At 43.1% G+C, this 15893-nt stretch overlaps 1 protein-coding gene across 5 annotated transcripts in view; it reads left to right on the top strand.

The window, feature by feature from the left end:
* pip4k2aa (phosphatidylinositol-5-phosphate 4-kinase, type II, alpha a) overlaps positions 1-15893 on the top strand; it is a 246388-nt gene that overhangs the window by 219552 nt on the left and 10943 nt on the right. For all 5 annotated transcript variants that reach the window (XM_087987399.1, XM_043690447.2, XM_043690449.2 and 2 more), the window contains one exon: positions 6396-6648. In XM_087987399.1, coding sequence (XP_087843525.1) covers positions 6396-6648 — 253 coding nt within the window. The remainder of the gene's footprint in view (positions 1-6395; positions 6649-15893) is intronic.

Below are 15893 nucleotides of genomic sequence, written 5' to 3'. Positions count from 1 at the left end.
CAATAGCCGGTCATTTGAACACAGCATCCTGCTCACATGTCAGTCCTCGGCATGCTGCAGTATTCTAGTGAATCACAGACCAAACTGGAGGAACAACATCTCATGCTCAGACGAGGCGCGTTACTGCTTTATGGAGTTATTATTGAGTTCAACACCTTCAAATTGTGAACCAACTCCCATTCCTTCACTTTCTTTTAGCTTTACTTGCTATATTCTCTGTCACCATGACCTCTCCCCCATTCCCCCGCCAGTCCACCCCAGCCAGACTGTCTGTTCTTTCAAGTCTGGTAGTTAGACACAACATTGTTCTGCCATTCTCACATTCCAGTCATTTAATCTGAACTACCAACAAGTGTTTTCTTTCGTGTTTCATTTTTTCAATGGTCTATTTGGGAATTTAGAATAGTGGGAATGGAGGTTATGGTAGTTGAATGTACCTCCTGCAGTGTGTGGGAGGTAAGAGTCACCTCTAGTGTCCCTGCTGACTTTGTTTGTTGGAAGTGCACCCAACTCCAACTCCCTGAGAATTGTGTTAGGGAACTAGAGCTGGATGAACTTCAGATCATTCGGGAGGTGGAGGGGGTTATTAAGAGGAGTTACAGGGAGGTAGTTACTTCACAGTCACATGAAGAAGGGAGTTGGGTGACTGTCATGGCTAGGAAAGGGTACGAGCAGGCAGTGCAGGAATCGCCTGTGGTAGTTACCCTCAATAACAAGTATACCGTTTTGGATACTGTTGTAGGATGACTTACCAGGGGTAAGCAAAGGGACACAGGTCTCTGGCACAGAGTCTGTCCTTGTTGCTCAGACGGGAAGGGGGAAGAGGAGCAGAGCTTTAGTCATTGGTTGGGTGGAAATATAGGAGGTTTTGTGGGGATGAGAGAAACTCACAGTTGGTGTGTTGCCTCCCAGGTGCCAGGGTTTTTGATGTCTCTGATCATGTTTTTGGGATCCTTGAGGGGGAGGGGGAAGCCGCCTGAAGTTGTGATCCACATAGGCACCAATGATATAGGTAGGAAAAAAGATGGGGATCTAAGGCAGAAATTCATGGAGCTAGGGTGGAAGCTTAGAGCTAGAACAGAGTTGTTATCTCTGGTGCTAGTGAAGTGAGGAACAGGGAGAACACGGAGCTGAACACGTGGCTGCAGGGATGATGCAGGAGGGAGGGTTTTGGATTCTTGGATAATTGGAGCTCTTCCTGGGGAAGGTGGGACCTCTACAAACAGGATGGTCTTCACCTGAACCAGAGGGGTCCCAATATCCTGGGGTAGATATTTGCTAATGCTCTTCAGAGGGGAGGGTGGTTAAATGCAGCAGAGGGATGGGAACCTGAATTGTAGTTCCAGTGTACAGGAGGTTGAGGGTAGTGAGGTCAGCGATAGGTTTACAAGGTCGCAAGAGAACTTTCCCCATGGTAGGCTTCTGCGGAAAGTCAGGAGGCATGGGATAGAAATTTGGCCAGTTGGATAGAAAACTGGCTAACCGGTTGAAGTCAGAGAGTGGTGGTAGATGGTAAATACTCAGCCTGGAGCCCAGTTACAAGTGGAGTTCCGCAGGGATCAGTTCTGGGTCCTCTGCTGTTTGTAATTTTTATTAATGACTTGGAAGAGGGAGTCGAAGGGTGGGTCAGTAAATTTGCAGATGATACGAAGATTGGTGGAGTTGTGGATAGTGAGGTGGGCTATTGTCGGCTGCAAAGGGACTTAGATATGATGCAGATCTGGGCTGAGGAGTGGCAGATGGAGTTCAACCCTGCCAAGTGTGAGGTTGTCCATTTTGGAAGGACAAATAAGAATGCGGAATACAGGGTTAATGGTAGGGTTCTTAGTAAGGTGGAGGAGCAGAGGGATCTTGGGGTCTATGTTCATAGATCTTTGAAAGTTGCCACTCAGGTGGATAGAGCTTGTAAGAAGGCCTATGGTGTATTAGCGTTCATTAGCAGAGGGATTGAATTCAAGAGTCATGAAGTGATGTTACAGCTACAGGACTTTGGTTAGGCCACATTTGGAGTACTGTGTGCAGTTCTGGTCGCCTCACTTTAGGAAAGATGTGGAAGCTTTGGAGAGGGTGCAGAGGAGATTTACCAGGATGTTGCCTGGAATGGAGAATAGGTCGTACGAGGATAGGTTGAGTGTGCTAGGCCTTTTCTCATTGGAACGGAGAAGGATGAGGGGTGACTTGATAGAGGTTTATAAGATGATCAGGGGAATAGGTAGAGTAGACAATCAGAAACTTTATCCCCGGGTACAGCAGAGTGTTACAAGGGGACATAAATTTAAGGTGAAGGGTGAAAGGTGTAGGGGAGATGTCAGGGTTGATTCTTTACCCAGAGAGTGGTGGGGGCATGGAATGCGCTGCCTGTGGGAGTGGCAGAGTCAGAATCATTGGCGAACTTTAAGTGGCAATTGGATAGGTACATGATGGGTGCTTAAACTAGGACAAATGTTCGGCACAACATCGTGGGCTGAAGGGCCTGTTCTGTGCTGTATTGTTCTATGTTCTATCTATGTTCTAGGACTCCGGCAATCAGGTGATTGGTTTGAAATGTGTGTACTACAATGCCAGGAGCATCCCGAATAAGGTGGGTGAACTTATAGCATGGGTTGGTACCTGGCATTTCTATGTTGTGGCCATTTCAGACACATGGCTAGAGGAGGGACAGGAGTGGTTGTTGCAGATTCCGGGATTAGGATGTTTCAGCAAGAACAGAGAAGATGGTAAAAGGGGATGTGTGTGGCATTGTTAATCAGGGCCAATATTATAGTAGTTGAGATAACATTTGAGGACTTATCCACTGAGGCAGTTTGGACTGAAGTTAGAAACAGGAAAGGAGAGGTCACCCTGTTGGGAGTTTTCTATAGGCTTCCGAATTGTTCTAGCAATGTAGAGGAAAGGATAGCAAAGATGATTTTCGATAGGAACAAAAGTAACAGGGTAGTTGTTATGGGGGACTTTAACTTCCCCAATATTGACTGGGAATCCTATAGTTCAAGTAGTTTAGATGGGTCAGTTTTTGTTCAATGTGTGCAGGAGGGTTTTCTGACAGTATGTAGACAGGCCAACAAGGGGCAATGCCATTATTGGATTTGATACTGGGGAATGAATCCAGCCAGGTGTTAGATTTGGAAGTAGGTGATCACTTTGGCGATAGTGACCATAATTTGGTTATGTTTACAATAGCAATGGGTAGAGATAGGTATATACCACAGGGAAAGAAGTATAACTTGGGGAGAGGCAATTATGATGTGATTAGGCAAGATTTAGGATGCGTAGGATAGGGAAAGAAACTGCAGAGGATGGACACACTTAAAATGTGGAACTTATTCAAGGAACAGCTACTGTGGGTCCTTGGTAAGTATATACCTATCAGGCAGGGAGGTAGTTGTCGAGAGAGAGAGGGCATGGTTTACTAAAGAGGTTGAAGCTCTTGTCAAGAGAAAGAAGAAAGCTTATGTGAGGATGAGGCATGAAGGCTCAGTTAGGGGGCTTGAGAGTTTTGTTAGCCAGAAAAGATCTAAAGAGAGCTCTAAGAAGAGCCAGGAGGGGCATGAGAAGTTGTTGGCGGATAGGATCAAGGAAAACTCTAAGGCCTTCTATAGGTATATCAGGAATGAAAGAATGACTGGGGGTAAGATTAGGGCCAATCAATGACAGTAGTGGAATGTAAGGACAGAAGAGAAACGCTTAATGAATACTTTTCATCAGTATTCACATTGGAAAAGGCCAATGTTAGTGAGAATACGGAGATACAGGATATTAGATTCGATGGGATTGCGGTTGACATAGAGGAGGTTTTAGCAATTTTGGATGTTCTGAAAATAGATAATATCCCTGGGCTGGATGGGATTTATCCTCAGATTCTCTGGGAAGCCAGGGAGGGGATTGCAGAGCCTTTGGCTTTTATCTTTATATCGTCATTGTTGACGAGTGGTGTCAGAAGACTGGAGGATAGCAAATGTTGTTCCCTTGTTTAAGAAAGGGAGTTGGGACAACCTGGTAGTTATAGGCCAGTGAGCCAGTTGTAGGTAGGGTGTTGGAAAAGGTTATAAGAGATAGGATTTATAATCATCTGGAAAGGGATTAGGGATAGTCAACACAGTTTTATGAAGGCTAGGTCGTGCCTCACTAACCTTATTGAGTTCTTTGAGAAGGTGACAAAACAGGTGGATGAAGGTAAAGTGGTTGATGTGGTGTATTTGGACTTCAATAAGGCATTTGATAAGGTTCCACATGGTCGGCTTTTGCACAAACTACGGAGTTTTGGGATTGAAGGTGATTTAGCGGTTTGGATCAGAAATTGGCTAGCTGAAAGAAGACAGAAGGTCGTGGTTGATGGGAAATGTTCATCATGGAGCTCAGTTACCAGTGGTGTGCCACAAGGATTTGCTTTTGGGGCCACTGCTGTTTGTCATTTTTAGAAATGACCTGGATGTGGACGTCGAAGGATGTGTTAGTAAGTTTGCGGATGATACTAAGATAGGTAGAGTTGTGGATAGTGCAGAAGGATGTTATGAGTTACAGAGGGAGAGCTGGGCTGGGAGATGCAGAGCTGGGCTGAGAAATGGCAAATGGAGTTTAATGCAGAAAAGTGTGAGTTTGTTCATTTTGAAGAAGTAACAGGATTACAGAGTACTGGACTAATGGTAAAATTCTTGGCAGTCTAGATGAACAGAGAGATTTCTGTATCCAGGTGCATAAATACCTGAAAGTTGCCACCCAGATTGACCGTGTTGTTAAGAAGGTATATGGTGTATTGGCATTTATTGGTAGGGGGATTGAGTTTCAGAACCATGAGGTCATGCTTCAGCTGTGCAAGACACTGGTAAGGCTGCACCTGGAGTATTGCGTACACTGCATTATAGGAAGGATGTGGAAGCTTTAGAAAGGGTTCAGAGGAGGTTTACTAGGGTGTTGCCTGGTATGGAACGAAGGTCTTACGAGGAAAGGCTGAGGAAATTGAGGCTGTTTACGTTGGAGAGAAGAAGTTGAGAGGTGACTTAATCGAGATCTTTAAGATAACAGTGAGAGCCTTTTTCCTCAGATGGTGAAGGCTAACACAAGGGGGCCATAGCTTTAAATTGAGGGGTGATAGATTTAGAACAAATATCAAGGGTAGTTTCTTTATTCAGAGAGTAATAGGGAACGTGGAACGGCCTATCTGCACAGTAGTAGACTTGCCGATGTTAGGGGAATGTAAATGGGCATTGGACATACATATGGATAATAAGGGAATGGTGTAGGTTAGATGGACAGCAGACTAATTTCACAGGTCAGTGCATCATCGAGGGCTGAAGGGCCTGTACTGCGCTGTAAAGTTCTATATTCTTTGTTTTCTCCCCCTAGCATTCCAATCCACCACCTGTCTGACTATATCGTAAATACTGCCCATTCCAAACTTCACTTCAGCTCTGATGAGAAGTCATCAAGACTTGAAACATTAGCTTGCTCTCTCTCCGTGGATGCTGCCTGACCCGCTGTGATCTCCAGCATTTGTTATTTTCAGTACAGGTTCCAGCATCTTCAGTAGTTAGTCCTAGGAAATTTATTGTATTGCTATAAACTATACAGGTCACAGGAATATCTCTGTCCGTACTACTCTTCACTTTGAAAGCCTTCCATGTCTCTTAGGTAGTTTGTGATGCCGAATGATACCTACAGAACACGAAGTCATTCCTTTCTAATGAGAGGACAGCCTGGGGTTCTCTGAAACTACAAAGACTTTCATTTTCTCTCTCCACTGAGAGTGACTCTGTGTCTAAGCCAAGTCATCACACTAGATGGTGCTAATTGTCCTGTTCCAGATATTAACCCTTTCATACCCACATGAAACAGAATGGGTAAAGTAGATGGGGAGAAAATTTCCACTCATGAAATGCAAAGACATATATTTAAAGTCATTGGTAAAAAACTTAAAACCAATATGCGAAATAAAACATATTAACACGGGTCTGATATGCACTGCAGAAAAGAGTGGTGGAGGTCCTGCAATCGAAATATTCACAAGGGAATGAGAGTGTAATGTGAAAGGAATTTTGTTATGAGGAGGAGACTGGAATATGGCAGTTTGTGATTGGCTTGTTTGGAGGGCCAGAGCAGAAATGATGGAGCAAATGGCCTCCTCCTGCAATGTAACAAATCTGTGATTCAGTGTTGACAAGCTACTGGTAATATCACATCCTTTTTTTTTAAATTTGCACCTTGAATTTCTAGACAAGACTGCTTCAGGTTGGGTAACATTTCCCCCCTCTCAATCCAAGTGTAATTCATGCTAAATGCCATACCTATTTGATAAGTTTCTAGCTTTTTATTGAAGGTATAGTAATGTCATACTTGGTTTCACTTCTAATTATAAGTATATTTTAAATGTGACTTGAAGTTCTGTACTTTTTCTTCAGTTCCTTGCTCAGCTGAAGATCATGGATTACAGTCTTCTGGTTGGTATTCATGATGTTGAGCGAGCTGAACAGGAAGAAATGGAGTTTGAGGATGAAGAAGAAGAAGGGGAAAGTGATGGGGCTGGAGCCCATACAACTGGATCATGTGGAACCCCTCCAGATAGCCCTGGAAATACACTGAACAGTTCAAAGCCATTAGCTCCTGGTGAATTTGACCCAGCTATTGATGTGTATGCCATAAAAAGCCATGAAAGTAAGTAAAAAGTTATATTTCATTCACATTAGATATATATAATAAAAGATACAAGCGCATTCCAATGATTTTAATAAAATACTGTGAACTTTGTGTTATCTTGCACACTCGTATACGGAATTTCTGACAGCTTTTATACAAAGCTAATCACTTGCAGTATTCAGGTAATGTGTTCATTTAAAAGTTGATAATAATACAGAAGATTGGAAATCTCCTCTGAAAAACTGTCAGTGATGCAGTTCAATTTCTTTTTCCAAGCCATTCTGAGAAACATAGTGTCAGCTTGATCTTCAGTTGTGATGGTTTTGGGGTGAGGTCCTGCTGTACCTGAATTCCATTTTTGATTAATTGGTACACCCAGCATGCCAGTAATGTTTTTTTTTTATTCTAGCTGATCACCTTCATATATTGAGGTAAAAACAATGACTGCAGATGCTGGAAACCAGATTCTGGATCAGTGGTGCTGGAAGAGCACAGCAATTCAGGCAGCATCCGAGGACAGGCAAAATCGACGTTTCGGGCAAAAGCCCTTCATCAGGAATAAAGGCAGAGAGCCTGAAGCGTGGAGAGATAAGCTAGAGGAGGGTGGGGGTGGGGAGAGAGTGGCATAGAGTACAATAGGTCAGTGGGGAAGGAGATGAAGGTGATAGGTCAGGGAGGAGAGGGTGGAGTGGATAGGTGGAAAAGGAGCTGGGCAGGTCGGACAAGTCCGGACAGGTCAGGGGATCGAGTTTCTGGAGGTTAGAAGCTAGGATGAGGTGGGGGAAGGGGAAATGAGGAAACTGTTGAAATCCACATTGATGCCCTGGGGTTGAAGTGTTCCGAGGCGGAAGATGAGGCGTTCTTCCTCCAGGCGTCTGGTGATGAGGGAGCGGCGGTGGAGGAGGCCCAGCACCTCCATATCCTCGGCAGAGTGGGAGGGGGAGTTGAAATGTTGAGCCACTGGGCGATTTGGTTGATTGGTGCGGGTGTCTCGGAGATGTTCCCTAAAGCGCTCTGCTAGGAGGCGCCCAGTCTCCCCAATGTAGAGGAGACCGCATCGGGAGCAACGGATACAATAGATGATATTAGTGGATGTGCATCATCTATTGTATCCGTTGCTCCCGATGCGGTCTCCTCTACATTGGGGAGACTGGGCGCCTCCTAGCAGAGCGCTTTAGGGAACATCTCCGAGACACCCGCACCAATCAACCAAATCGCCCAGTGGCTCAACATTTCAACTCCCCCTCCCACTCTGCCGAGGATATGGAGGTGCTGGGCCTCCTCCACCGCCGCTCCCTCACCACCAGACGCCTGGAGGAAGAACGCCTCATCTTCCGCCTCGGAACACTTCAACCCCAGGGCATCAATGTGGATTTCAACAGTTTCCTCATTTCCCCTTCCCCCACCTCATCCTAGCTTCTAACCTCCAGAAACTCGATCCCCTGACCTGTCCGGACTTGTCCGACCTGCCCAGCTCCTTTTCCACCTATCCACTCCACCCTCTCCTCCCTGACCTATCACCTTCATCTCCTTCCCCACTGACCTATTGTACTCTATGCCACTCTCTCCCCACCCCCACCCTCCTCTAGCTTATCTCTCCACGCTTCAGGCTCTCTGCCTTTATTCCTGATGAAGGGCTTTTGCCCGAAACGTCGATTTTGCCTGTCCTCGGATGCTGCCTGAATTGCTGTGCTCTTCCAGCACCACTGATCCAGAACCTTCATATATTGATCTACTTTGCATGGAAAATAAGATGGTTATCAATATAAGAAACAATAAGTACTTGTGTAAAGAAAGTTCAACCACTTATGTAAAGATCATTAAATGCAAATTTTAATGATGATAAATGTATGCTTTATTTCCCCCAGGATGTAGTTTAATCATATTATACATTTCTAAAATAGATTTAATTTTATCATTGCCTATTAACACTGAAATCATGCATTAACTAATTTTTTTTTAACAAATTGATTATTGTGAGATTACCTATGGTATTACTAATTGTTCACATAGAACTAACAATGTTGATTCAATAGCAAAAAAAAATCCATTAGGTCTATAATAGTTTTATTCTCTACATGAGAAATCTCTACTGACTCTATCCCATTATTGACCGTTCTATTCCCCCTTATGCCTGCAGAAAGCTTCTGCTTAAATGTATCAGTGTTTTCTGCTTTAACCTCTAATGTGATAGCAAGTTCCAGATTCTTACCACTCATTTTTCCTATTTTTTTAACATGCATTTTAATACCTTAGATTTATACTTACTTGTTCTGAACTCTGATAATACTGTTCTAAACATCCCCTGTGACTACAGTCTATATGCTGAAGACTCCCACAGGGTTCCCTCTAGTTTACCCATGACTTCCTGGAATATCTTAGATGTGAAATTTGAGCCCTGATCCAACGGGATCTAAATGGGCAGATCATACTGGCGAAGAATTGGGTTAATCCCTCACCATTATTTTGGCAAATATGTTTCTCAGAGGAACAGCCTTGGGAGAAACTGGTAGCCACATACATGATGGTAAGGACATACTGGTAACCCCTTTTATAGAATCATACAACATGGAAGCAGACCCTTCAGTCCAACCCGTCCACGCCGACCAGATATCCCAACCCAATCTAGGCCCACCTGCCAGCACCTGGCCCATATCCCTCCAAACCCTTCCTATTCATATACCCATCCAAATGCCTTTTAAATGTTGCAATTGTACCAGCCTCCACCACTTCCACTGGCAGCTTATTCCATACACGTACTACCCTCTGTGTGAAAAAGTTGCCCCTTAAGTCTCTTTTATATCAACCATGTTCCCAAACTAAACTAGCCTTACCTGTCTGAATTTGGCCCATATCCCACCAAACCTTTCCTATTCATGTACTTATCCAAATGCCTTTAAAAAGGGTAATTGTACCTACACCCACTACTTTCTCTGGCAGTTCATTCCACCCACAAACTATTCTCTGTAAAAAAAAAATGTCCTTCTTAAATCTTTCTCCTCTTACCTTAAAAATATCCCCCCTAGTTTTGAACTCACCCACCCTAGAGAAAAGACCCTTGTCATTCACCTTAACTATGCCCTTTATGATTTTATAAGCCTCAACAAGGTGACCCCTCAACCTTCTACACTCCAGTGAAAAAAGTCCCAGCCTTTCTAGTCTCTTTTTATATCCCGAGCCCTGCATTTCCAGCAAAACCCTGGTAAATCTTTTCTGAAGCCTCCAGCTTAATAATATCCTTCCTATTTTGTTTTGGGCACGGACCTCAAACTGTCCACTAACACCTAGTTTATCACAAGCCAGCATGGGAATCTTACTGTGGACTGGGGATTCCCCACAACTTAGGAGAAAGTGAGGACTGCAGATGCTGAAGATCAGAGTCAAAAAGTGTGGTGCTGGAAAAGCACAGCTGGTTAAGCAGCATCCAAGGAGCAGGAGTTTCCTGATGAAGAGCTCAGGCTTGAAAGGTCGACTTTCCTGCTCCTCGGATGCTGTCAGACTGGCTGTGCTTTTCCAGCACCACACTTTTATTCCCTACAATCTAGCAGATCTGGTAAGTTCTGCAAAATGTTAATACATCCTTGAAGAGGTGTGGCCATTAAAAAGAAACTAAATGTTTGAGTTTTGCATAAAGCAGCATTCCCAGCTTTTGGAATTTCCTGAGCTAGCCACAGCATTTCCCTACAGTACCTCAGCAGCACCACTATCTGGTGGATCACTGTCCAAGCCTTGCTTTTAGGTCTGTGAGGGAGGTTCCATTTCCTCATCAGTATTTCATTGTTAAAAGACTACATTCAGGGACTGCTTCTACTTCAGCGTCAGTGTGCACAGCCTCACAGAATGTTTTTTAATGGTTGATGGACTTGCTGAGGTGCTTACCTATTTATTACCCCACAAACACAGAAATTGCTGGAGAAATTCAACAGGTCTGGCAGCATCTAACTTTCTTCGGAACAGTTTCTCCAGCAAATTGTTCTTGTTTCAGATTTCCAACATCCATAGTTCTTTCTTTTATTTATATATTTAGTATTGTCTAGAGTTCTTCTGGACTCCAAAAAGCAAAGTTTTAGATAGTCAGTCCAAAGGCCTTTCTGTTTTGAAGTACCCCCTGAGCCTCCATTGGCTGAGCTTGTCTTGCCATAGAATCTGTTTCCACCCATTCAGACAAAAGTTCCAGGTACTTATACTTGCAGCTGATTGGTCTTCCTGTCAGTAGGTTTCTCCACTGGGAATGCTGGGATGTAAATGCCCAGCAAGTCATTGACAAGCAATAGATCAACTAATCAAAAGGCAAACTAGCAATGATTGTCACACCCACTGGTTCCAGTGCAAGGATGCACCTGGTCAAAGGTGATGTGCACATAACATCCTGCAATCCCAATGCCATCATTTTATTATTTTGCGCTCTCTCTGATGGGAACGCTGTACCTTTTCCCAGCAATAGAGTTTGAGTGGCCCTGGTATCCTTCATAATCACAACAGACTTCTCATCCAACCTCCTTGTGATATGAAATCCTAGTAATTCTCAGGGATTTGTTTAACCTTATCCACCTTCTCTCCCCCCCACCGAGTGTCTACAGGGATTTGCAACAACGTTCAGAGGCAAAGCCTGGCCTTCCAAACTCTGATTTAATTTCATTCTCTCCATGGGATATAAGTGCTCTGAATTTCCCTGAAGCCTCCAGCAGTTAGACCGGACATGTCCTTCCTTTCAGTAGTTAAAGCACACGAACTGCTTGACGTCGCCTTTCATCTCAAGGCTAGTCATTCTCTCCCGAGGAGGGTGCTCCGTATTTCCTAGTATCCCATGGGTGCTCTGTTTTGTATCACTTTCCTCACCTCTATCCTCTCAACTTGTTTGGAGGTAACCACACCCATTGGTCAAAAACAAATTACTTAAGCCTTTTGAGTTTCAAATATACTTGGTCAGACCATTTCCTGAAGTTACAGAATTTCTGATAGTTTGCCTCTGGCACTGACTGTTATGTACTTCCGATCAACATGCCCTCTAGGCTGGATGCATATGCAACTGATCCAATTTTCCACGCAAAATGATTAGCGTCAGCACACCAGCACAGCATTGTTATGGAAGTCTGTGCAGCCAGTAAGAAAATTAGATGGAACCTTAACTTCATATGCTTCAGGTGGTGCTTTTTGCTGCCTCATTGTCCAGTAAGAAGGAATAAACCTTGTGAGCTTTCCCTGCGACTTATCTCTCCATTAATCAGGACTTAGACTGGTCACTTTAGCTGTGTGCTAACCACTCCAAAAAAGCAAAGAAGGTTCATCCCCTGCTTCCTTAACCTTAGGGGTTAAATGAGCAAACCAGGTTGCCTCAGCAATTAAGTCTCAGCTCGTGATGTCTTCAAGAGACACAGTGGACTTCCTGCCCCTCAGTTTGAGCTGTTTGAAATTCTCTGTTGCCCTTCCTGAACACCCCCTACCCCCACCCCGCACCGACGTTCCCTTCCTTGTTGAAATTCTAAATTCCACTGCTCAAATGTTAATACTACTCCACACTTCATTTTCTCAATTTCACCTGTGACCATTGGCCGCCCACTTTAAAATTTCAGGTTTTGTGAATGTCAGGCAAAGTTCTAATCGCAAATGCTTCATTAAATCTTATAACTGTTCAAGTGGCTGAACTTATAAATTCACAAAATAAATGCCCCTAATTGTCCTTGAAAAGTAGTGGGATCAAGTATGGACATTTTTATATTCTGATAATAGAGACTCAAGAAAACTTTCTGCAGATTAAAAAATTGGTTTTCCTAGTTTGTTCACGTCATCTGTGAGTACGGTTTTGGATATAAGTCCACTATTTGTTACAGCAATCTTCCAGGTCAGTATTCCCAATTCGTTACAATTCCTGATAGACTGTCTTTAAATGGCTATGCTCCAGGATTTTTCCATTTCTTCATGGGGTGTGGGCATTGCTGGCTAGGCCAGCATTCATTGGCCATCACTAATTGCCCAGAGGGTAGTTAAAACTCAACCCTATTGCTGTGAGTCTGGAGTCCCATGTAGTCCTCACCTGCTAAGGATGATGGATTCCCTTCCCTAAAGGACATTAGTGAAACAGATGGGCTTTTTTTCTGATGATCAGCAATTGCTTCATGGTCACCATTAGACTTCTAATTTCAGATTGATATTGAATTTATATTCTGTCATCTGCCATGGCGGGATTTGAATCCAGGTTCCCCAGAACACTATCTGAGTCTTTGGATTATTAGTGTAGTAGTAATGAGCCATCACACATTTCCATACCCCCACCCGTCCAAAATTATCTGCTTATAAATTTCCTTTCTTTCACTCCACAATCCAGAACACAAGCCAGAGGAAATAATAGTTCCGTTTTTTTTTTTTTGCATGGTTTCTCTCCTTTAGAAGTGCAGGTGTTTAAAGTTCATATAAAGCTCTTTAGGTGTGACGTTCCATGATTCCTGTCAGAACTTGATCTAATCCACACACCAATTTTAAACAGCCATTGAATTTACACCTTCAGCAATCCTTTAGCTTGTACATCTTCCTTTTAAACAACGTCAAATGCATGGCTTAGAAAGGGTGGATGCTGGGAATTTGTTTCCATCAGGCGGGGATACTAGGACCTATGGGCACAGCCCTAGAATTAGAGGGGATTAATTTAAAATGGAAATAAGCAGACATTTCTTCAGCCAGAGAGTGGTGGGCCTGTGGAATTCATTGCCAACGAGTGCAGTGGAGGCCGGGGTGTTAAATGTCTTCAAGGCGAGATTAATAAATTCTTAATCTCTCAATGAATTAAGGGATACGGGGAGAGTGTGGGTAAGTGGCGTTGAAATGCCCATCAGCCATGAGGTGACTACCTCCTTATGCTGACTATTCAGGACCTATTTCCCTGTACAGCCATGTCATTGGTACCTACATAGAGCATGATAACGGGATCCTCACCTTTCCACCCGCCACCAAGTTCCTCTTTAACCTGAAACAGATATTCTAAGCCCTGCATCAGGCAGACAACACAGCATTCTTTACCAGCGCACTAACCTTCAGAGAACTCTACTGGACCCTACTTCCACTATAATTCTTCTTGCTCCCCTCCACTTTAATGACTTCCTGTACTATGGTGATTTGGTGAGTCAGCTTAGTCATGCTGCAGTCCTCACTCTCAACAAGTAAGCTTAAAGCATCTCATACCTATTGGGCAATTGTAATGTTTGAGCCTCCTGCATGCTTGTCAGAGAGATGTATAGGAGGGAAACAGGCCCTTCAGTCCAACTCTTCCATGCCGACCATTATCATAAATTAATCTAATCTCATGTGCCAACATTTGGCCCATATCACTCTAAACATTTTATATTCATGTACCCATTCAGATGCCTTTTAAATGTTGGAATTGTACCAGCTTCCACCACTTCCTCTGGCAGTTCATCCCATACACACACCTATCTGAGAGAAAAAATTGCCCCTCAGGTCCCTTTTAAATCTTTTCCCTCTCACCTTAAACCTATGCCCTCTAGTTTTGGACTCCCCTACCCTGTGGAAAATACTTCTTCAAATCACTGTATCCATGCCCCTCAAAATTTTATAAACTTCTGTAAGGTCACCCCTCAGCCACCGATGCTCCAGGGAAAGTCATCCCAATTTATTCAGCCTTCCCTAATAGCTCAAACCCTCCAACCCTGGCAACATGCTTGTAAATCTTTTCTGAACCTTTTCAAGTTTAACAACATCTTTCCTATAGCAGGGAGACCAGAACTGAACACAGTATTCCAAAAGTGGCCTAACCAATATCCTGTGCAGCCACAACATGACCTCCCAATCCTATACTCAATGCACTGACCAATCAAGGCAAGCATACCAAACACCTTCTTCACTACCCTGTCTACCTACAACTTCACTTACAAGGAACTATGAACCTGCACTCCAAGGTTTCTTTGCTCGGCAACACTCCCCAAGTCCTTACCATTAACTGTATAAGACCTGCCCTAATTTGCCCTATCAAAACATAGCACCTCATATTTATCTAGCTTAAACTCTATCTGCCAGTCCTTGGCCTATTAGCCAATCTGATCGAGGTCCTGTTGTACTCTGAGAGGTAACCTTCTTCACTGTCCACTATGCCACCAATTTTGGTGTCATCTGCAAATGCACTAACCATACCATCTCTATCTGCCCTCTAAGTTCCCGAATTTGTCTCAGCTGTAGCCAGTCTCCCTTGTTACCAAACACTAATTAAATCTGAAGATCCTATCCTAAAGTGTGACCACCACCTGAGGAAAGGTAACCTTTCCCCTCCTGAAATTCTGAGAAAAAGCTGCTCAAACTACAAACGCTTACTGCAGACATCACTTCCCTGGATTCTGTTGGTATCCAGGAGTTTTCACATGGTGTAGCCATCATCTGTCCTGCATTCTTTTTAATTAGTGTTTAAATTAACAGAATTACTTTTTTTTTCCTTTCTGAATGCATTTTATTAACCTTATTACCAGTACATATACTATTTTAAAGCTTAAGAAAATAATCAACTCTAACCATTTTACCAGAAACTGATCAAATAACTGGCTTCTTGTTCCATAATGGATAATTACCAATTCATTGAGGATGAAAAAAATTAGAAAAAGTAAGCCAAAGAAACACCACCTTCCCCCTAACTCATCCAACTCCCAGCATTCTATTCAAAGTCACACTGAGATGTGTATTTCTCTGTTGTGAAGCAGCTCAGCCCCAGGTCCAAAACAAAAGTTTAGAAATTAATCAGTAGAGACAGTTAAATGTGGACTAGAAACAAAATTAGATTTTTAGCAAGAGATTAAAATTACCATTCACCCCCTCCAATCCCAACAACTCTCATCATACTGTTCAAAGTCACATCAGTGCTTCTTTATTCAGCAACTTAAAAAGTGGCTGGAGTAAAAAGTTAATTCAGAATTTGACGTAAATTAGCTTGCAATCAAAATGACACACTTATCACAAACCAAAACATTGTAAATATGGTTCTCTTTAACGCTGTGAACAGATTAACCTGTTTTTATACATTTTTTCCTTCAGTTATATTGTTTGACTTTGTCCTTACTCCTTGTATAGGTCAATAGAACACACACCCTGCAATATTCAATGTTGCACAAAAATTCACAAGTTGTTTTGGATTCAAAACTGATCAGACTTGTATCTTTTCCTGCCTTGAATTATGGTACTCTCACATTAACAACAGTGTGACTGGCATCGTGGATTAAATATGTTTACCAAGCATAGTTTGAAAAATGTGATGCGTTGTCCTTCAA

The sequence above is a fragment of the Chiloscyllium plagiosum genome, unplaced genomic scaffold (assembly GCF_037043375.1).
Source record: "Chiloscyllium plagiosum isolate Xiang-an unplaced genomic scaffold, Cpla_swu_hap1 HiC_scaffold_5, whole genome shotgun sequence".
Lineage (NCBI taxonomy): Eukaryota > Metazoa > Chordata > Chondrichthyes > Orectolobiformes > Hemiscylliidae > Chiloscyllium > Chiloscyllium plagiosum.
Note: the sequence above shows the minus strand (reverse complement) of the source record. Positions and strands in the feature narration are given on the sequence as shown.